We start from the raw sequence: 22,588 nt of genomic DNA, 5'->3' as shown, positions 1-22,588 counted from the left end.
TGATGAGATAGACATTGTTTTGTTAATGTTAATGCTAATACCAAAAAGGTGTGGTAAGGGCCCTTTGTGACGCCCCACTCCTCACCCACCTCCTCCCTCTACTCCTCCCCTGACACTGCTGTTATTCCTTGGCCAAACTGTAGGGGGAGCAGCAAGGGCAAAGACATCAGCACAATCAAGTCCCTTCGTGTGCTGAGGGTGCTGCGTCCTCTCAAGACCATCAAACGACTCCCCAAGCTAAAGGTAAGGGCTCTGTGTGTGTGTGTGTGTGTGTGTGTGTGTGTGTGTGTGTGTGTGTATCTAACTCGCATGGTTGTGGGTGGGTAGCAGGATATAAATGTGCCAGAGACTTCCCATCTGGTCAAAACTACTGTAAAAATGCAAATTTTAAAAATGATTAAGAAATAGTCAACTTAGTCCACTGCCAAGTTAACTTTCTATATGGGAAATACTTAAACTACCTGGAATATGACAATATTTTAATGTAAAGTTAATCCACAAACCCTCAAAATACTGGAGTCTACATAGTCTACATAACCTAACCTACCAGCTCCACCAGCCTTAGACCCTGAAAGCATACAAGGAAAAACTTCCAAGAAAACCTTGTTAGGACTCATTGTAAGTCACACTGGATGAGAGTGTCAGCTGAACGTCTAAAATGTAAAGGTAAATGTCTCCCGCTCTGCCCCCCTCAGGCTGTGTTTGACTGTGTGGTCAACTCGCTGAAAAACGTGCTGAACATCTTGATCGTCTACATGCTCTTCATGTTCATCTTCGCTGTGGTGGCCGTGCAGCTCTTCAAGGGACGCTTCTTCTACTGCACGGACGAATCCAAGGAGTTCGCACGTGATTGCAGGTTGGTTCTGAAACACGGAACACACGCCATGCGGTACATTAGCATGTAGCGTGTGCTTATTACCTGGCAGTGTGAGAAAACACAGAGGTAGCAAGAAACATGTCGAGCACTTTTGAAATACAAACAGGACTTGGGATTCTTGTCCAGCTGGGGTCATTTCAGTTCAACAAATACTTTTGATTCAGTACCAAATGTGCTTTTAATTTGGTACTTTTCTGTCAGTTCCGCAAGTATTTTTCATTAAGTGCCATAAATACTTTTCATTCAGTACTGAAAGTGTTGTTCATTCAGTACCACATGTATTTTTCTTCTTTTGTTTCTCTGAATGTTTTTCATTCAGTACCAAGAGTACTTTTCTTTCAGTACCATGATTGTTTTTCATTCAGTACCAAGAGTACTTTTTTTCAGTACCAAGGGTACTTTTCTTCCAGTACCATAAGTAGCACAAGTACTTTTCTTCCAGTACCATGAGTGTTTATCATTCAATACCCGAGAGTACTTCATTCAGTACTATAAGTACTTTTTATTAAGTACGATAATACTTATCATTTAGTACCACGCACATTTTTCTTTCAGTACCATAAGTAATTTTCATTCAAATGCTTTTAATTCTGTGCCATAAGTACTTTTAAATCAGCAACAAAAGTACCGTTCATTCAGTACCACAAGTACTTCCCATTCAATTCCACAAGTATTTTGCATAAGGGTGTGAGAAAAGGAAGTGAAACAAGTACATCTTAAATCAAAACGAAAAGCAGTGTAGCCTAGTGGTTAGAAAGACCGTCCCGTAACAGGACGGTCTCAGGTTAGATCCCAGCAACAGCCATGTTTCCTTGAACAAGACACTGAAGCTCTCCCTGCTCACTCACTCTGGATGAGAGTGTCAGCCAAATGATTAAAATGTGATGTCATGAATCCTGTTCTTGCAAGGGGTCAAATCAGTGCCACTTTTCATGTTCTGTGTCTGTCTCTGAATTAATGTGTCTGTGCATGGAAAGTTTACTTACCCATCAGCCTGGATTTTACCCTTTTTTTAGAAGACAAATTTAGAGCACTCGATCCCTCGACCCTTTGTATCAGCCATGCTGATGCTGCCATCTAGAGGGGCTTGCTGGGAATTTTCATTCCTCTGTTGTTTTCAATCAGTTGGGAGCAACATTCCCTCTACAAGGCTGGACCGTCAAGAGTGCAGCTAAAAAAATCTGATGATTGTTCTTATATAGTGAAACATAAACAGGGATGGAATTGAAGGGTTTGGGGGTGCAAGGGGATACAGACAGCAGGTTCAGAGGTTTCTCAACAGGGTCGCAGGGCTTTCTATGACAGGGTGAGGAGCTCAGACTCAGAGTCGAGCCATTGCTCCTGGAGGAGTTAGAGGAGTTACTTCAGGTGGTTCGAGCTCCACATTTTAAGGTATATCAGACAGGAGACCCCAGGACAGACCTAGGACACCCTGGGGGGACTACATCTCCCAGCTGGTCTTGGAGGAGAAGTGGAGGGAGTTTCTGGGAACGTCAAAGGTTCAATCTCCACAATAGCCGAATTGCTGAATCCCAGTCTCTGGACTTGTGAGGACTTGCGGACTCCTCGATTTTGGAGTACTCTCCCGCCAATAAGGAGGGCTTAGGGCTGTCCCTTGTCAAAAACTACCAGCAAGTCCATGAGGGCTTTCATGTGGACTTTTAGAGGCATGAAAGCAGAGGTTTTTTTTGCAGACCTTTGTAGAGAGAATTCTCATAGTACATGGTGTTACTGATTGGATGATATAACATGCGCCAAGAAAACTGAACCTAGGTATTTCTGTTTAAGTTATCACACATTATAATAATTAGCTACAATTTTACATTAATGTGGCTGTTAACGCAGCCTATTAGATAAATGATTGCTCTGCACTGGTTCATTTAGGTAGTAACGTTAGCAGTTAGTATGTCCCATTACTTTTAAGTGCTCTACAACTGCTGCACCCTTGACAAGTGTCGAGGTCAAGGAATACGAGTCTGCAGTCTGGACATCAAGATTTACCCAAAGTCTCCATCCATGTCACAGTGTCTATGACCAAGCTCTTCCGACTCTAGTGCCGCTGATTTGTGATGCGTACATATATGTGTAACTTACTGGAATATACAAATAAACAAATTCTACATTCATATATAAATTCATAATAATGTCTATATTATGGAATTATATTGCGTAAATCAGTGGTTCTCAAGCATGTACCATCAAGGCCCAAGAATCTGCAGGTTTTCATTCCAACCAAACACTACACCAGCTGATTTCACTGATCAAGAGACTGCTCTAAATCCATAAAATAGAGTAAGATAAGATACGATTGCACTTTATTGATCCCTTCGGGGGAAATTTGTGTAAAATCCCCAAGTAAAAAAGCCACAGCAGGCTAACAAAGCATTTACATTCATGCACGAACATGATATCACCTCAAAGACAGACATGGACCCATGGAACGGGGAAAAATGAAATATGCTCTGAATCTAGACTCACAGCTGAGTTTGTTGTCCTCTGTAGCTCAATGGGTAGAAAAAGGCACTGCCACTATCAGCACTAGGTGTTCAGTTCACACTGTAGCTGCCCACGCTGAAATGTACCTACCAAAATACAGCATATATATCTATTTTTTATTTTGTTTTTAGTTCCATCAATCCAAATTCAAGATAGAACCATCAGCTGCTTTGCTAATCGCTCAGTTTAGTTTATTTGTTTATTTGACAGGGACAGTGCACATTAAAAAAAAATATGCCAGAATTAGCCAAGAAGGCTATTCATTCTTATTTCATTCTTATTTCTATGCAAACCTATTCATGCCAAATGCTTTTAAGTGTTTGAAGTTTGTAGAAACTCTTCTTAAAATGATTGAACTGTGAGTGACAAACAATGACAAACATCCAAAAGTTGTGTTTACTCAAGAGTAAGAATAATGAATTTGCACATTTGCACATTTAGAAAAAAAAAATGTCTCCCTGTGTGGTCTTATCAACTGTGCTTTTATTGGGTTATGGGTTTTTAATGTGTTTACTTTGTTTTTATTGAGTGTTTTCATTGTAAACCCTGTGTGTGTCTTCGTCAGGGGCGAGTACCTGGTGTATGAACGGGACGAGGTAAAAGCTCAGAAGCGGGAGTGGAAGAAGTACGATTTCCACTACGACAACGTGGCTTGGGCCCTGCTCACCCTCTTCACTGTCTCCACTGGAGAGGGGTGGCCGCTGTGAGTGGGACGCACACACACACACACATCCAAATTTGCACTCTGACGTCATGAAATGCCCTGACTATCTAACCCTAACCCTAACCCTGACTATTTAAACTCTACACACAACTGGTCACTGGACAAATAATCTTGTATAACCATATATTGTGATTTTAGCTTCTACAATTGTTAATCGTAGAATACTGGCGTAGCAGCAATATTGAAAAATGTATTTTGACTATTTCAAGCAACCTCTGTAACCACAGAAACTGGTCAAGATATTAATTGAGATTGCCAAAATGCAGTAAAGTAATTTTGTTCCTGAAATTATCAAGACTAACGATCACGATTAATCATTGTGATCACAATATCTAGCAAAATAATCAAGATTATCATTTTATCCATAACCACGTCTTTACAATAATTTTTTTTCCCTCATTAATAATAAAACATTTTTTGAGTTTCTATACTATTAATGACACATTTAACTAGTTTACTGATCTAGGAATCTCTTTAAATTTGGTGATATTAGTTCATACAGATTCAATTACTTAATATTCAAATAAAAATCAGATATTTTTAATATCAATGAGCACACCAATTTGACACAAATTAAACAGGAATTTCTTTAGATTTTGTGTGCGTCAGCTTATACAGATTCTATTATTTAATATTCAAATAAAAAGTGGATATGTTAATACCAGCAATACATAGTTAATACCACAATACAGAACTTCAATACAGATTAAAACAAAAACAAGTTCCTCTCAATAGATAACACACTTTTTTTTAAATTTCAACCCATATATTGTTAGAATGTGTAAAAGCTCACTGAATTGAATTTAATTGTGTAACCGCCCCTCCCCTCCTCCCCTCCTCCCATCCCCCCCTCTCCCCCCCCCCCTCTCTTCCCCTCCTCCCCTCCCCCCCTCTCTTCCCCTCCCAGGGTGTTAAAGCACTCAGTGGACTCCACCTATGAGAATCAGGGCCCGAGCCCAGGTTACCGGATGGAGATGTCCATCTTTTACGTGGTGTACTTCGTTGTCTTCCCCTTCTTCTTCGTTAACATCTTCGTGGCTCTCATCATCATCACCTTCCAGGAACAGGGGGATAAGATGATGGAGGACTACAGCTTAGAAAAGAACGAGGTGAGTCATTAGGTTAGGTTTTGTGTTTCTGTGTGTGTGTGTGTGTGTGTGTGTGTGTGTGTAGTATTGGAAAGGTGTGTGTGCTTCAATGAACTAGATTTTTTTTTTTTGCTTACATATGTACGTATATGGGTCCTTATAAAGTCTGCAAATGTTTTAAAATAAATTATCTACATTTAAAGCCTTAAAAGATATTAAAATATCTTAAATCCACTTATCATTGGTCTTATGTTTTTTTTATCATAACTTTATGTTAAATAACAGATTTATTTGTGCTTTATTTTACCCTTTGATTAGCACAGAACAGTCAGTAGTACAATATACCTGTCTGTAATACCTGTCCAAACCTACTCAGCACAACTGAACTTTGACCTGTAATTGATTTCCTGTTGTCCTTTTTATTCTCATACTCTTCATTTATTATTTCAGAGCTTTTGTTTTTTTGTATTTTAAATTGGTTTTAAATTCAATTCCAGGTAGCATTAAAGAGTCTAAAATTTGGCTTTCTGAAACCTGCAAATACCCTGTTACATCATTGTTAGCTTGCTGTTCTTCTCATTCACCCTCTCTCTCTCTCTCTCTCTCCCCTCTCTCTCTCTCTCTCTCTTCTCTCCTCCAGAGAGCCTGTATAGATTTTGCCATCAATGCCAGGCCTCTGACCCGCCACATGCCTCAAAACAAACTGAGCTTCCAATACCGCATGTGGCAGTTTGTGGTGTCGCCGCCCTTCGAGTACAGCATCATGGCTCTAATCGCCCTCAACACCATCGTCCTCATGATGAAGGTACCAGCCTGGCCACTCCACCTCGATCACACTTGGATAGAATAGTTAATAATGTAGGATTAAGCAGCATGGACTAAGTGTGATCACAGCATAAACTGTGATAAAGTGTAATATTCCTGGTCCCAAGTGAAAGGCTTTTATACAAGGCCTGCTCCAAAACAAAATATTCTGCTTAACAAGTTGTGATCTCAAACTGAACACTATCATCCTTATAATGAAGCCAAAGTCTGCTCCAAAACTGCAAGCCATGTCCCAACCAAACTCTCCGCACTCAAAACCATCATCCTCATGATCAGGGAAGGAAACTAACAGTTAAATCCTAAAATTCACCAGTTGTACTAATTTTACCAGCCAACTCCACATTAACCTCCACATGAAGTTTTAAGAAAAAAAAAACCTCAGATACTCTTACACAGTTAGATATTACCAAACTATGATGTCCAGTGCATATTGTGATTAAGTGTTGTATTTTGCTTTTATTGGTTTACCCACTTTCCCTCAACCTGCCTCGTCTACTTCAGTTAGTGATGTTCTACGTTTCCCAGAATGCCTTTCGACAACCCCCAGAGAGTGGATGTGAACTTGGTTGTTTTCAATATGGATATATGGGCAAATAAATACAGCTAGACAACTAGTTAGTGAACATTGGGGCTTGTCTCTCTCCTGCTCCTGTGGGTGGAGAAATTGGTCTCTCTCCTCTCCGATGGATTTCTCCCTGTATGATTGTTGAACGTCTCTTGGTGCAAAATGGCGGCTCTAGAAAGAAGCCCTCGCTCTTTGATTCTGAGGGACTGACACCAAAACCTGTTTGGCCAGTTATCTACCGGAATAAGGAAAATACACCAAACAACAAAATGGACCCAGAAGTGCAAGTTAGTTTAACAGTGCTGAAGTGTTTTCGGGTGGATTTTTCCCTTAACTAACAAATCGGTCGCTAGAGTAGAAAATCGTCATTTGGCTTTGATCAAATACTGTGCTAAAAAAAGGTCAGCTCTTAAACCGAAACTGTTTGACTTTACGATGGAGGTACAAGCCCTGCTCAAACCAAGCTGTCTATCTGCACGGAAAACCCCCCAATTCTGCCTCTATGCATTAAAGACTATATTTACTTTTGCATAACTAGTTTCTGTGTGTGTGTGTGTGTAGTTTGACGGAGCATCACCAACCTACGATGAGGTCCTGAAGAACCTCAACATCGTCTTTACCACCTTCTTCTTCATGGAGTCAATCCTCAAGATCATCGCCTTTGGCCCTCTGGTAATGCTGCAAACATACCCCCACCCCCCCACCCCCACATACACACACAGTATGAACATATTGCCCACACACATGTAGCATGCACACACATGTGGAACTCATACACACACACACATACACGCAAACTGCTTATCTAGGTTGACCCAGTCTATATGCTTCAGTGTTTCATCCTATTATTCATTCATAAAGCAGGTTATTTTGGTAGACAGATCTAGAGCATGTTCTTCCTGTCCCTGAAAAACCCAGAGCGCACCGTGTCGCGCAGCAGTCACGCTATCAGCCTCCTCCCGGCCTGTCTCCACGGTAACAACACCGCCATTGGCCAGGGGCGTGTCTCCTCCCCCCCCCCCCCCCCCCCCTCGCCCTCAGTTCTGGAGGATGCGATTGGTTACCTTTTCCGTCTCCCTGTGTTCTCATTGGACTAACTCACCTCTTCTCTCGCTTGTCTCTCTCGTTTCCCAACAGAATTATTTCAGAGACGCTTGGAACATTTTTGATTTTGTCTCGGTCCTCGGAAGCATCACTGACATATTAGTGACAGAACTAGGGGTAAGTGCTGTGGAGTGTTTGGAGGAAATGACACTGGGGTTGAAGCTGAACATGAGTTGGGGATTTGTTGCGTGAAACTGGTTTCAGTAGACTCCAAGGAGAAATCAGCCCAAATAATGACGGCAATTCTGGTTGTCAAAAGCACAATTTTCAGACTGATTTTAGTTTTATTTTAGGTTTCTTTGTCTCGCTCCTAAATATCCATTTTTAATGAATCTGTTGTGTCAGTTTGGGTCATTGGACCCAATTCTTAGGATTCACCTCACCACCCTCCTATTGGAACCATGAGGAGACTATCAGTGTTTTTCTATGGCTGTGGTTCTGAACTTTTTGGCTCATAACTCCCATTTTTATTTTCCCATTTCTGCCCAATGTACTTGATTAATTATTGGAAGAAGCCTAGAAGCTGTCAATATTCATAACATAACATAGTTAGAAATTTGTATGTTAGAATTATATTATTTCACATTCCATAAATCATCTCACAACCCCCCAAAATCGTCACATAGCCTCCTAAAGCGGAACTAGTAGCAGGATTAAGCCGCAAAAACTTGAAAAATGATTTTGGACTGATTTTTCCTTTAAGGCAAATAGTTCATGCAATCGGCCACTGAAACCAGTAACCATGTTGCCTTATAGACACACACGGTGAGGCGGGCTGAGGGGGAAATACTTAAACTATACATTTTTCGATTTGTTAACCAACGCTAAACATCTGTTTTATAGTTTTACTTTCTTGTAACAGTGTTAAATCTTTTGACTTTTACATATCTTGCTGTCTCTGCTGCCAACAGACTGTAAATGGTACAAACTGATTAATGTCTAATGCTAACAGCCATAAAGAGCGACTAGCAATAACAACGCTAACCAGTTAGCTGTGCGCTGCAAGTACCCGGATGGGCCGTGTGTATCTATATGCTGTGTGTGTGTTATTCTGTGATATAGAATAGAAGGGGTTTCATTCCAAAATCCATTCTGAAAACAAAGATCGTTGATGTCCATTGCCCAGTATTAAACAAAACAGACGATGGCATTCTCTATAATGGTACTCTTTAAAGGGCTTGAGAGAATAATATAAGTTCAGTATAATATTCAGTAGTGAGATTTACTTTGGTGCCAGCAGTTTTCAGTCATATCAGATTGCATTTTTCGAATCTCAGACTCATTTTAGAGTGAAACCCATCATATGAATTAATGTCCTGTTGTGTGTCCATGCCTGTTAACGCATCTCACTATTAATTGTGTGTTGTTTGTTTGTGTATCAGTACGTCTATCTGTGTGTTTTATATAGTAGATGTTTAGATGTTTAGAATTTATTTTGTGAATTTATTGATGGTTTCAGCCCCTCTCTGTTGTCCAACTGCAGTATATTTACTTGCCCAACACTACGTAGAAAGATGGATTTGTAGTTCAGGATCCAGTTATGAATGTATAGCAAAATGCCTCTCTGCCCTCGTTCTTATTGTTATTGAGGCCTACAGTCTATAATATTCACTAGGACCTATTCAAGCTGACAAAATTGGCCCTAAACTTCTGACCTTTGCTACTGACTCCAAAACAACAGAGTTTTTCGGTGACGTAACGCACCCTCTAGCAGCCATATTGGATGTCCTCAGCTCTTGGGCAACAGCAAGTGAATATGAAAAGCTGATTGCATTTCTAAAAGTACATCTTGACCGTCTCAAGAGAACTGAATAGCCACAGTTAGCTTCTGTGCTGTTTTGGACAGGGAATTTATAATATCCCCACTCATTCTGAGTGTCTAGATAATGTCACATTGGTAGCTAGCAGCTAACACCGTCTGAACACATCTGCTTGGCGCACTAGCTAGCGTATCAAGTAAATTAGCTAGCAGACTTGGCTAGTAATCCCATGTTAGCATTAACATTGGTTGCTGGCTAGTTAGTGAAGTCACAAAGACAAAAAACTGCTGTTTGTTTAGGTTAACTCAGCTGACTTCTCTCTACGAATCAAAGTGTTTTGGAGCAGAGACAGGACCAGTGGGCGTGGGGCTAATGACAAGCTAGTTGCCTGTTTCACAGTAACCTGAATTTGGAAGCAAATCTACCTTATCAGACTATTCACTTTTACTTGTAATATTACTGAATTGACCATATTTTCGTATCAAGTACCCCCAAATAGAGAAACATTAGGCCAGAGTATTTGTTTGATATGATTGTATGCAGAACTGGACAGATGTTTGTGCTGTAGGTGGGAAGCTAACCTCTGAGCAGATATTACTGCATCATTGTCTCGCTGTGCTAACTTCAAATGAATTAAACAATAGTGAAATTAAATTATTCCACATTTTGTTGGGAGACCCCGCTGGAGTCCCTCAAGGACTAAACCTTGGGAATCACTGCGCTATCTGATTCTAATGCTAATGCTAAACTAATTGCCACAAAACGTAAATAGCACATGGTATCAGATGAATTCACGGACCTGGCATCAGGGAGGGGCTGAACCTTTCTAGAATCGCTCATTAACTGTTGTTGTTGACTTGAAGTTGTGTTTCACAGCCTTTTAACGACACCCATAATGATTCCGTCTTCCTCTTCTATCTCTTTACATGCTTTCTTTAAACCTCTCTACTTTGTTGGCGCCCTACGCCCCTCCCCCCCTTACTCCTCCTCTGATAAAAATCCATCCAATCAAAATGCACTATGAAATCCTTCATCGTGTTCTCCATCCGTGATGCGCCATGATGTGTGGTGGTGGTGCTGTGATGATGATGATGATGCTGATGATGATGATGATAATGATGATGATGATGTGCGTTTCGCCCCATGCCCCTGCCCCAACAACAAAAAAAAACACAACCCGACCCCCCCCCCCCCCTCCTCAAAAAACGTCTCTCACCCACTCACACTGTACCGCAAATTATAACAAAAAAAATCTCCCTCCCCATTCATCTTTCTACATCTTCGCATATGTAGAATCTGGTTGGTTTGTAATTTATCTCTCAAAGCTTTCTGCTGCATCCTCATTGGTCATGCGTACTCCCCACCCCACCCTGTTCCTTACCCCCCCACCCACCCCACCCCACCCCCCACCGCCCACCCCCCTATGACCACACTTAACCCCTGACACCCCGTGATCCCAGTGCATGCGCTTCCTGATGATGATGACTTTTGACCTTTGAGGGGTTTATTCGTGGCCACTGTAAGACATTTTCACTCAATAATACACACATACTTACATGCACACACAATTACCCAGAAAACTGGAGTCAAGCTCCTGTAAAACACATGCAAACAGAGATATGCACTAGATCTACACACTGTGCAGGAAACTGTTTTGCCCTCTGGCCACAGTACCTGCTTCATCCCAAAATTCATCCCAGACACTTTTCACTAATTTCCCAGCCAGCTGCATTTTTAAAATAGAATAGGAATACCAAATGATGTCTGGTTACCTGCCAAACAGGCTGGTTGAATGGGCAAATCTACCAGCCGCTAGTGTTGTCACAATACCTGGATTTTGATTTTGATCAAATAAGTTTAACATCTAAAAATTCAATACTACTATTAATACTACTAATACTTTTCTTGTTTTCTTAACAAGAAAAAACAGCAAGCAATGTTTTACCACCATTGACTTGGAGAGTTTTGTAGCAACTTTTCCACAGGAGTTTTGATAAGTCGGTTGGGTGTCCGTCTTTCTCGAGAATAGTTCCAAATTTGGCACCAGTTCACCAGTTTAGGGGGATTCAGTTCAGGATGTGGTGGACTGTTTGATGCTGCTGCCATGTTTTTAAGTGTTTGACTTGAATTTTACACTGACAAGTCCATTCAGAGTCCACTGTCAAGAGCAGCTCTATTATATTCTTCTTCTTCTTCTTCTTCTTCTTCTTCTTTTTACACTACTCCAATCCACATGTACGCAGCCTCAGAAGGTGATGCTGAAACTTAATGTTTCTAACATTCAATATTAAATTCAATTTTTCGCAACATGATTGTAGGAGTATTAAAATTTCAGTTATCATGACAACACTTACCAACACCTCACCAGCACTTGGCTGGTGGCTGGTGTTCATTTCCCACCTTGCCTTCACACATCAAACACATGCAAAATGAAAATTGTCACGCTCTTAGTACAGCTAGATGAGTGAATGTTCGAGTCCGATGTGTTGATGCTCGGTCCTGTCCCCCTGGTCTGCATGCAGGCTGTTAGTCTCCTCCAAAAGGATGCTGCCATGCCATGCCATGCCAAGCCACGCTACTGCCTGCACCGAGGCTGCCTGCTAGTCCCCCCCCCCCTCCTCCTCCTCCTCCTCCTCATCCCCCTCTCCTCTGCCTTGCCTGTCAACCACAGAATGCCAGGCCTCACCGGGGAGCTTGGCTATTGGCTGATCTGTGGCACCAGCACTGCAAACAACCAGGACATAGTATTAAAAAAGTTTTAAAACGACGAGGTTCAGCAGTATGGCAGCAGTTCCTTCAGAGTTTAAGAGCCTACTAGCCTGGAGTCCACCCCTAAGTGTCACTAATTTTCATTTTCACTCATATTTACTTGTGTCCATTTGGATTTAGCTGTTCTTGGGACTTGCAGGGTTCCTATGAAGAGGCCTTTAGCCTGCTATTAGCCTGTTTACATGCTTTGACATGAGTGAAGCAACTCTTTGCTTCAGTGATTGGTCAGGAATGGTCGTGACTGAGGACTGAAAATGAGCAAATATGAATGAAAATGAAACTGTGGTTGGATCCAGACTGAGGGCCTGCCGCCATATTGTTTAAGTTCATCCACCTTAGATAATGCTTTACCTTCTGTTCACTGGAGACAGCATGAGATGCCGGGTTGGACTAGACTAGTTTTGAAAAGAAAGCTTCCCCCAAAACTTGGAAGTGTCAAATACCAAGTGCCACAGACTACCCTAAGCCATTCCCCTTTGGCCGCGTGAATGTGTGTGTGTGTGGGTGTGTGTGTGTGTGTGCGCGTGTGTGTATGTGTGTGTGTGGTTGACAGGCGCATTGCACTGTGCTCCATCTTCTGTGGCCTGCTTGTCCCCCAGAGATCAGTGCATTTGGTTCTCTTAAAAAAAAAAAAAGCCTTCTGCTGTACCAGATTGGATGATGACCTTTTAGATTCTTTGAGTTATGATTTTCCTTATTTTCTTCTCTCTTTATTCCTTCTCTCTTTCTTTCTCTTCTTATTCTTTGTCGTTTTGTTGTCGTTTTCTCTGTCTTTCTCTCATTTATCTTTGTGTCTAGTCAGTGCCATTATGTTTACAGTTGGTTATGTTTTGTTGGGTTCAGCTTCCCCCCCTCTCCCCCTCTCTCTCTCTCTCTCTCTCTCTCTCTCTCTCTCTCTCTCCCTCTCTGTCTTTCTCCTATCTTGCTCCCGCTGTTGTTTTTGGTTTTTGTGTTTGGTAGAGAGGTAGTGATGGTGGAATGTGTTGGGGAAAGTGACTGAGTCCTCCCTCTGTGCTGTAGAACAACTTCATCAACCTGAGTTTCCTGAGGCTGTTCAGAGCCGCTCGCCTCATCAAGCTGCTGAGGCAGGGAGAGACCATCCGCATCCTGCTGTGGACCTTCGTCCAGTCCTTCAAGGTTGGCACTCATCCACACACACACACACACACACACACACAGGAATGTTCACAAGAAACACACACATGTACATACACACGCATATACAGACACATACATTCACTTTGAATCCCAGGCTCCTACACATCCTTGCATAAACACATGCATGTATGCACACACACACACACACACAATCACACTCTGAATACTTACATCTACAGATACACACATACTGTATATATGGGATATATGCGCACCCACAAAAACATACGCATACATACACACACCTATTCACTTTCAATCCATACATGTCTTTAGATGCTTTTATACACGTGAATGTATGCACACACACACTGAATCCTTACACCTACACCTACACACATAGGAGTGTACACACACATACTCACAAATCCGCACACATTCATACACACACACTTCACAGCCTTGACTAACATTTCCTCTCTCTCCTGCTGCGTTAGGCGCTGCCATACGTGTGTCTGCTCATCGCCATGCTATTCTTCATCTACGCCATCATCGGCATGCAGGTGAGTGCTGCCTGCCGGCCGCCATCTTGGCTCCACTGGTTCAAATCAACAGAACGAAGCCTCATCTCTCCCAACAGTCAGCTTTTACAGTAATAAGACTTCTGGTCAGACTGACGCCCCTGGAGTTTTGAAATTATACATGATGTTTAGAATGGATTTCATCACTCTGACTGTCTGTACATTTTCTCTAAACATGCGTCTATAAACTCAAATGAAAATGTAGCATTTTACCATCAATGAATTACTACCACATTCGTTTTTGAGGCTTTAGTGTAACTACTATAAACAATCGAGACCAGCGGTGAGAGGATTGTCAGCCTCTACTGCACTGCATTTTACGTGGTGTGCCACCGAGTCGTATTAAAGGAATAGTTCACCCAAAAATGAAGTTTGTATGTCCACATAACACACAGCGAGTTAGCCAGCGCCATAAAGACCATAAATTTACTCCAAACAGCTCATGCAGGCTAATCCAAGTGTTCTGAAGCCAAGCAACTGTACTGTGAGTCCAAAAGACTCATATTTACACCGGTATTTAGTGCAAGTCTTCACGAACAACAACAATCTCACTCTCTATGGTGTGTTGTGTGTGTGTGTGTGTGTGTGTGTGTGTGTGTGTGTGTGTGTGTGTGTGTATTTGTGTGTGTGTGTGTGTGTGTGTGTGTGTGTGTAGTTGTTTGGGAACCTTGCACTGGATGAGGACAGTGCCGTCAACAAGCACAATAACTTCAGAACCTTCATCATGGCCCTTATGCTGCTATTCAGGTGAGTCCTATGGCTTCTTTCTTCTTCTTCTTCTTCTCTCTCTCTCTCTTTCTCTGTCTCTGTCTCTCTCTCTCTCTCTCTCTCTCCCCCTCGCTATATATCTGTCTGTCTGTCTTTTTCTCTCTCCATGTCTCTATTTCTCCCTGTCTCTTTCTCTTTGTCTCTTTCTTCTCTATGTTAAACATTTGCCCCTGTATGAGACAAAATTCAAATTTTACTAGATTCATGTGTGCAATAGTGATGTGTTTGTGTGTGTGTGTGTTTGTGTGTGTGTGTGTGTGTGAGAGAGAGAGTATGTACATGTGACTGTGCTTGTATTTATATGTGTGCATGCAGGTGTGTATGTGTATGTATGTGAGGGCATATATGCGTATGTGCCTGTGTTTATGAATGCATGTGTGTGTAGGTGTGTGAGGGTATTTATGCGTGTGTTTGCCTGTATTTATGCCTGTATTTGTTCACTCTTGTGTGTGTGTGTGTGTGTGTGTGTGTGTGTGTGTGTGTGTGTGTGTGTGTCCGCCCATGCAGGAGCGCTACAGGCGAGGCGTGGCATGACATCATGCTTGCTTGCCTGGGCGGTAAGGAGTGCGACCCGGACTCAGGGAACACAGAGCCCGAGTGCGGCAGCACCTTCGCCTACACATACTTCGTCTCCTTCATCTTCCTCTGCTCTTTCCTGGTGAGAAAACCTCACAATGTCCAAAAAGTTTTATAAGTGTTCATTTTCTGGTATTTTATCTCAAAATACTATTACTTTTTCTTCCTGAAAAGCAACACATTTTTTTAGTGGTTGTTGCATCGTGTACCAGTTGGCGCACATGAAAAAAGATGAATAATATTGTACATTTTGGAACAATCTCTCCCCAATCTCTCCCACCCCCCCCCCCCCCCCCACGACTTCACAACATTCAAAGTGACTTGAGACAAAATATTTCTCCTCCTCTCTCTGCTCTGCCTGCTGCACTTCCTGGAAATTTATATGAGCGGTTCGGCAATTATTACTTTAAAGAAATGTGTGTCACAAAAAGCCAAATTGCTTAAATTGCTCCTATTTCAGACTATTTTACATAATTTTGCATGCCAGTAACAAATATGATCCCTGTACATGATTTTGTTGGTGTATTTATGATTAATGATTTATTGTTGTCCCTTGGCAGGTTGATGTCACAGTTAAAATACATGTCACAGTTTAATGAATCTACATAAAATAAGTATAGTATAACTTATTCTCAACACTCATCATTACCACTCAAATTAGTTCACAGTAGAGAACAGAACATACTACCTAAAACTCACTCTACACAATAAACAATCCCTAAATACATACAAAACAACACATAACACACAGACAACACATCCAGAGGTTTTTTTATGTTAAATTATGGGAGCAGTTGTAAGCACCGTTACGGCCCAACGAGAAGGTTTTTTTGGTAACTGTGTTTTTCTGCGTCCCGATCCAGATGCTGAATCTGTTTGTGGCTGTCATCATGGACAACTTTGAGTACCTGACCAGAGACTCCTCCATCCTGGGGCCGCATCACCTGGACGAGTATGTAAGAATATGGGCCGAGTACGACCCTGCCGCCTGGTGAGTGCCGTGCGCGCACACACACACACATGCAGACACACATGCACACACACTGTAGCAGGCACATCCACCTGTACACATGCAAAAACACACACACATACAGTAGCAGGCACATACACTCTCTCATACAACACACGAATATAGAAAAATACATGCACACTCTGCTGCTGTATTGCGTAATATTGAGTAAACAAATATTAGAACTACTGTAGTATTCACTATAGCACCATGAAATGAAAGCACAGACACCCTGGAGCTGGTTGTTGGGACAGTCCCACGCTGAATGTAAATTGACTGTTAACCCTTGAGCTTCTCTCCTCCCGCCACAAACTGGGGAAAAACTGTGGTGTCATGATTTCACCCAGGAAGTGTTATGATGATGATGATGATGCAGAAACTACATCATGTGATGGGAAGTTAACTCTGTCCTGTCTGAACAGGCAGTTAACCAGCCCTTCCTCTCTCTCTCTCTCTCTCTCTCTCTCTCTCTCTCACTCTCTCTCTCTCTCTATCTCTATCTCTATCTATCTTTTTAATATTGCGCAATTTGTACACGGTTGTAACATGAATGTAACCCCCTCCTCCTCTCCCCTCCCGTAATGTGTGTGTGCGTGAGTGTGTGGACGGTGTCTTACACCTCCTTTTCTCTGTGCACTCGGTGTAAATAAATGCTCTCTCTTCTTCTTCTTCTTCTTCTTCTTCTACCTTATCCTCTTCTTCTTCTTGGTCTCCCCCTATTTTCTTATTCCTCCTCATCTTCTTCGTCTTCCTCTTCTTCCTCTCTCTCTTTCTTTCTCTCCATCTCGCTCTTTCTTTCTCTCTGTGTTCTCTGTGTTCCTTCACCTAACCTCCCCCCCTTGTATTTTTCTTGCAGCGGGCGCATACATTATAAGGATATGTACAGTTTATTGCGAGTTATCTCCCCTCCCCTGGGCCTTGGCAAGAAATGCCCACATAGGGTGGCCTGCAAGGTTTGGACCAAACCCCTAAAGCACAAACTTAAACGCAACCTGCTCGCCTTTAAGAGACTGGAATGAATGTCGCTCTTCTTCTCTCTTTTAAAACTAATTCTACTTCAACATTTTTTTTATTGCTTTGGTTTGGTTTTTGTTTGGGTTTGCATTTTTCATTTTTTATTTTTCTTTTAATCTCATTTCACCATTGAATCATATATATTTTTTTGTTTTCTCTTGTATATGCATTCTGATATGACAACGAGAATGTTTGGGACAATGCAGAAACGCACACACACACTCTTGTACACACTCACACACACACACACACACCCGTAGTGGTGTGTGAAGCATGAGGTGGTGCACTGCACTCGCTATTGTCTTCTGACTGAACGCTGGGACAAATAAACTGACCTGTCCACCTTTAACTCACTAGTATGTAAAAACAGAGTCTAGACTCCAATCAGCCATTGTCTTTTATTTCTGCTTGCTGTCTAATTTTGCCTGGGCAGAAAATGGTCTAGCAATGTGCATTGTTCTTGTACGGGTTGGGGTTTGGGTTGAGGGCTGGACCAGGGGGGGTGGGGAGGATTTTGGGCAGAGGCATATGTAGAGAGGGTTTGGCCACAGTACTGCTCAGCCACTGCTGTGCTGATACCACACTGACCTCCATAGCTGTTGCAGATTTTCATTCCAATCAGTCACTTCAGCAGCTGATTTCACTGATTAGCAAGGGTGGAAGTAACTAGTTACATTTACTACCGTTACTGTAATTGAGTAGCTGTTTTGTGTAGTTGTGCTTTTTAGAGTATTTATTGAAATCAGTAATTTTACTTTTGTTTAAATAGGTTTTTACTGAAGTATAGTAGTTCACTGAATTTTAAATTACATCCAGATCAAAGACTGAGATATACGGTCGTTTTGACTACTGTTGACAAAATGTACTTATTTTAAGTCACTTTGGACAAAAGTGTCTGCTAAATGACATAATGTAATGTAATCCACTTCATAATAAAAAATTTGTAGATTTTCCATAAGCAGAACAAGAGAAGAGAAGAGAAATTTGGCTTTATTTTGTAAAGATTTATTCATTTATTTATATTTTTCAATTAAAAGAATCTAGTTTGAACTCTGTCCTCTCTGCCTGTTGGAATGGCATGGGCAAGATCGCATCTAACAATGTTCTATTTTCTAAAAAAAAAACTAACTCTAAAAAAAAAAACGTTCACTCTGAGTAAATTTTAAATGAGCTACTTTTTACTTAAGTTGATTTTTACACCAGTAAACTTTAAATATCAGCAAAGTAACAGTACTTCAGTAGGACATTCTAGTACTCTTCCCATCACTGCTGATTAGCACAAATAAAAGCAGAGAGGAGGATCTAACCAGTGAAACCAGCTGCTGTAGTGTTTGGTTGGAATGAAAACCTGCAGACCGCTGGGACTCGATGGCACATGTTTTGGGCTGCGACAACAGTCGTGCAATCGAGAGGATTGTTAAGGTAGCAGCTGCCACCGTTATGTCATGCTTTTTAAGAGACTGTTTCTTGTTACCTGAAATGATAAAACGTGGCCAAACCTGCTCTGTGTGTGGCTCTGGTTTACTGGGGAAGGGGGAAAGGGGCAGGGTGTGTGTGTGGTTTGGGGCGGGGAAATGGACGTAGTAAGGCCCAGTGTCCACCAGGCACCTCTGGTTTAACTAGCGGTGCTCAACAGATGCTTGTGGGAAGCGCTGGTCAGGACTGCTGCTGTTGCTCTATGACTAATCTGTTTAAAGCGCTGCGCTCTTTTATTAAGAGTTGAAATACTGTTAAAGTCCCCATGAAATGAACTCCCATTACTTTTACTTCCCGGAAAACAGAGTATCTTTAATGGTGACTTCATGCTGCAAATATAAATTTCTAAGCAATAAAACCATCAGATTTTTGAACAGTCCCGCCCCTCCGCACCCCTCCCATCAAATAAAACGGCCTTTCTCCCCCTGACTCATATTTCATTGGGTTAGACTGAGTGAATCCCTTGAAAGATGGTGAAGGAAGTAAAGATGCCGTTTCATGTGGTCTTTAACCGGTAAAAACATGCCAAGCGGTCAGCGCTGTCACGAAACACGCAACAGCGCTTCCTTCCCACCGCAAACATCTGGAAAGCGAAGCCGCCGCTGTGCAGAGAGGTTCCCGGTGGACACGCAGCCTCGGTAACGGACTGCATTGACTTGCCATTGTGACTCACTCCGATCTCTGCAGCGGTGCTTTTGCCTGCTAGAAGCCCCGCTGCCAGTTCTATCCGAGCGGCGAAAGAGGGCAAAGACCAAAAACAAACTGCCCAAATCCCCTTTTCACCTCGCATAGAACGGTGTCTCAACGACAACTAACTTAACCAAATGATAACACCACCCTCCAACCCCCCCCACCCCCACCCTTCTCCTCCCTTCTCCTCCCCTCTTACAATATACCAGACTAGAGCTGAGCCACTTAATACACCCCCCTCGTTCTCTCTCGTTCTCTCTCTCTCTCTTTCTCTCACCACGCGTATCCACAGCGAACAAAACAATAACCTCTGTGTATTTGTTTCCCCCCTCTTTCTTTCCTTTGTCGGTTTCTTTCTGTTTTCTCCTCATGTCTCCTCCCCCAACACACCTCCCTCTGTCTGTCTGCGTCCCCCCCCCCCGTCCTCCTCCTCCCTACCCTCATCGTTTTATTTTTTCCTTCGTTTTCACGTCGTCCGTCTCCGTTTGTTGTGTCGTGTGTGTGTGTGTGTGTGTGTTGGTATTGGCGTGCGGGCGCTTGAATGCGTGTGTGTGTTTGTGGCCATCCCAGCGGCCGGATCAGTTACACAGACATGTATCAGATGCTAAGACACATGTGTCCGCCGCTAGGCCTCGGGAAGAGGTGTCCCGCCCGGGTCGCCTATAAGGTAGACTCGCCCCTCCCACCCCCGCTCCCACCACCACCCCACCTCCTTCCCTCCCTCCTTCCTTCCTTCCCTCCTCCCTTCATCCTCTCGTTCCCTCCCTTACCCTCCTATCTCCGTCCTTACACCTCCCCATCGCTGGGGAGGAAAACCCCCTCTTGTCTCATCTGCTGCCAGCAGAGTTTTACCTCTCCCATTCCCTCCCTCCCTCCTCCACACCTCCCCTCCCTCCCTTTTTCCCCTCCCCCTGCCCCCCATCACCTCCACCTCCCTCCCTCCTCTCCCTCCTCCCAGCGGTGTTCTCCTTATTGTCTGTTAGTGGTGGTTGTGGTGGTGGTGAGCGCTGTTCTCTCTTCTCTCTCTCCGACCGCGGGGATGGAGGGATGGGCTTCGTCGTGGAGTGAAGTGAAGTGATAGTGGAGTGGTAGTCAGTCCTCTTCCTCTTTTATTTCCTCCCGTCAAGCCGCAGGAGTAAGGGATCGGAGGAGGCTTTGCCAGTCCTTCTGCAACCTGCACGGACGCACGCGCACGTACACGCACATACACACAATCTAGGAAATAACAACAAACGCACTTGCACAGCTCCGAGGAGGCATTTTCCTTAATTTCATAAGGAACTAAAGTTGAACTCTATTTGATTGCAGATAGAAGAAACTTGAACTGATTAGACACCTAAGCGTCAAAGCCCTCATTAAATTTTCCTACTAGCAAAATAAAACCATATAACATTGTTTTTAAATTGATGTTTACATGTTTTACCATGCATGCCGCAGTATGAGTTCATGAATTATCAACCTCCAACATTAACTGCCCCTGTAGCCCCTACAGTTCAGTCCAATTCTTGGTATCGATAATTACGAACAGGAGAGATTAACTTTAAAAAAAGTACAACACAAAGTACAACACAAAACATACAAAAAAGGTATTTTATATGGGTCACATTGCCTTAGTTTACGCATTACAGGTATGATGAATATTGGTTGTGGTCATTTAATAATATTGTTCATGACCTTATATATGGGAGTATGCGTGCTAAAATGTGAAAAAATGTTCAGCTAAAGTGAGCTGTTGCTTCACGATAGAAAGCTACAGTAAATTCTTCATGTAAAAATCTGCAGTCTACATGCCAACATACACACCTACCCACTAGAAATGCAGTGGAATTATTTTAATTAGGGTTTTATTCACAGTGCAACGATTTGCTTACGATGCGGGTACAGAAGGATCGGCAAGGGTGTCTATCTTCAGTCCTCTGTGTCTCTTATTCCTGTGGATGGCACTCTAGTGCACACACATACATGCACACACCAACACGCACAACACGTAACAAAATGGGTAGGAAAAGTGTTCTGGCCCTTCTAGCCCAGTTTTGTGTCTTCTTTCAAGATGCTTTTTTTACACCCAAGGAAACGTGAGAGTCTTCGGCTTCTCTAAAGACTTGGGTCAAGCACTTCGGCACTCGCTGTCCCTTGTTTGTCTTGTTGTCCATCCTTTCTCTCCACTTCAATGCAGTCCTAGTCTGTCTATCCTCTGTCTTTCCCTTTCTCACTGAGATCCAGATTCGCTGAGATTGCATTGCGAGGGCAATTTGAGCATTTTTTGTGCCTTGTGTGCTTGAGCTAAGAGCGCGAGTTCTTGACTGAGAGTTCTTGACTGCGAGCGCGAGTTCTTGACTTATTCACTAAGAAATGTATGCAAATCAAGTTGCGGCACAAACACGCTGTCATAAAGAGCACTGCACAAGCAAATCGCCTCCTTCATCACCAATTGCAAGTGCAAAGTGTGTGCTTCAGTTGTAAGATTAATCCACCAATGCTGGCACCCTTGCGCCCTAAAGCCCCTTTATAATTGGAGCATTCTCTGATCAGATCTGAGTTTCTAGGATCATTTTCTCCCTTGCTTGCCTGACTTGCTGGTGACGACTCCTGCATCTTGCAGTACTAATAGCAGCCATCCAGAATAGCCAAACTCCCTACACACATCTTTAGTGAATCTGGGCATCAGTCTCTTGTTCACTCCTTCTGCCTTTGGTCTCTCTTGCTCTCCTCTTCACTGTCTTTCCCTAGGTTCGCTTTTCTTGCTCGTTTTCTTATTTGTTGTCGTTATCGCTCTCTTTCTCCTTCTCGTTCACTTTCTCTCTCTCCTTCTCTCTCTGTCTCTCTCATTCTCCCATCTCTACGTTCACTTGTCTACCAGCAGTCAGCATCCATCTTCCATCTTAACACCCTTCATTCCTTCATCGACTCCCTCCATCCATCCCGCTCTACTCTGTCTCTGTCTAACTTTCGTACCGTCTCTGGTCTTTCTTCCTCCGTCTCTCCAGTCTGTCAACTGCCCCGGCAATGGCCCCATCACATATGTCAGCCATCGAAGCCTTCCAGTGTTCATTGATAAAACTTCATGGAAAAAAATCCATTAAAGGACTTTTTGAGATCAGAAAGTCCTCATGGTGTTTGTCAGGGTAGAGAGGGGAAGGTTAGACATCTTGAACCTTTGGTCCCTTG

The 22,588-nt window shown here is 42.7% G+C and overlaps 1 protein-coding gene across 1 annotated transcript in view; it reads left to right on the top strand.

Annotated features, from left to right (window-relative positions):
- Positions 1-22,588, top strand: part of cacna1ab (calcium channel, voltage-dependent, P/Q type, alpha 1A subunit, b) — a 188,851-nt gene that overhangs the window by 138,532 nt on the left and 27,731 nt on the right. Inside the window, 13 exon segments of the mRNA XM_078282556.1 lie at positions 144-243; positions 696-856; positions 3,939-4,076; positions 5,005-5,206; positions 5,826-5,990; positions 7,137-7,247; positions 7,713-7,796; positions 13,229-13,345; positions 13,804-13,869; positions 14,543-14,634; positions 15,163-15,313; positions 16,095-16,222; positions 19,991-20,087. Of these exon segments, the coding sequence (XP_078138682.1) occupies positions 144-243; positions 696-856; positions 3,939-4,076; positions 5,005-5,206; positions 5,826-5,990; positions 7,137-7,247; positions 7,713-7,796; positions 13,229-13,345; positions 13,804-13,869; positions 14,543-14,634; positions 15,163-15,313; positions 16,095-16,222; positions 19,991-20,087 (1,612 nt within the window).

This window comes from Centroberyx gerrardi, chromosome 3, assembly GCF_048128805.1.
Source record: "Centroberyx gerrardi isolate f3 chromosome 3, fCenGer3.hap1.cur.20231027, whole genome shotgun sequence".
In the NCBI taxonomy this organism is placed as follows: Eukaryota; Metazoa; Chordata; class Actinopteri; order Beryciformes; family Berycidae; genus Centroberyx; species Centroberyx gerrardi.
Note: the sequence above shows the minus strand (reverse complement) of the source record. Positions and strands in the feature narration are given on the sequence as shown.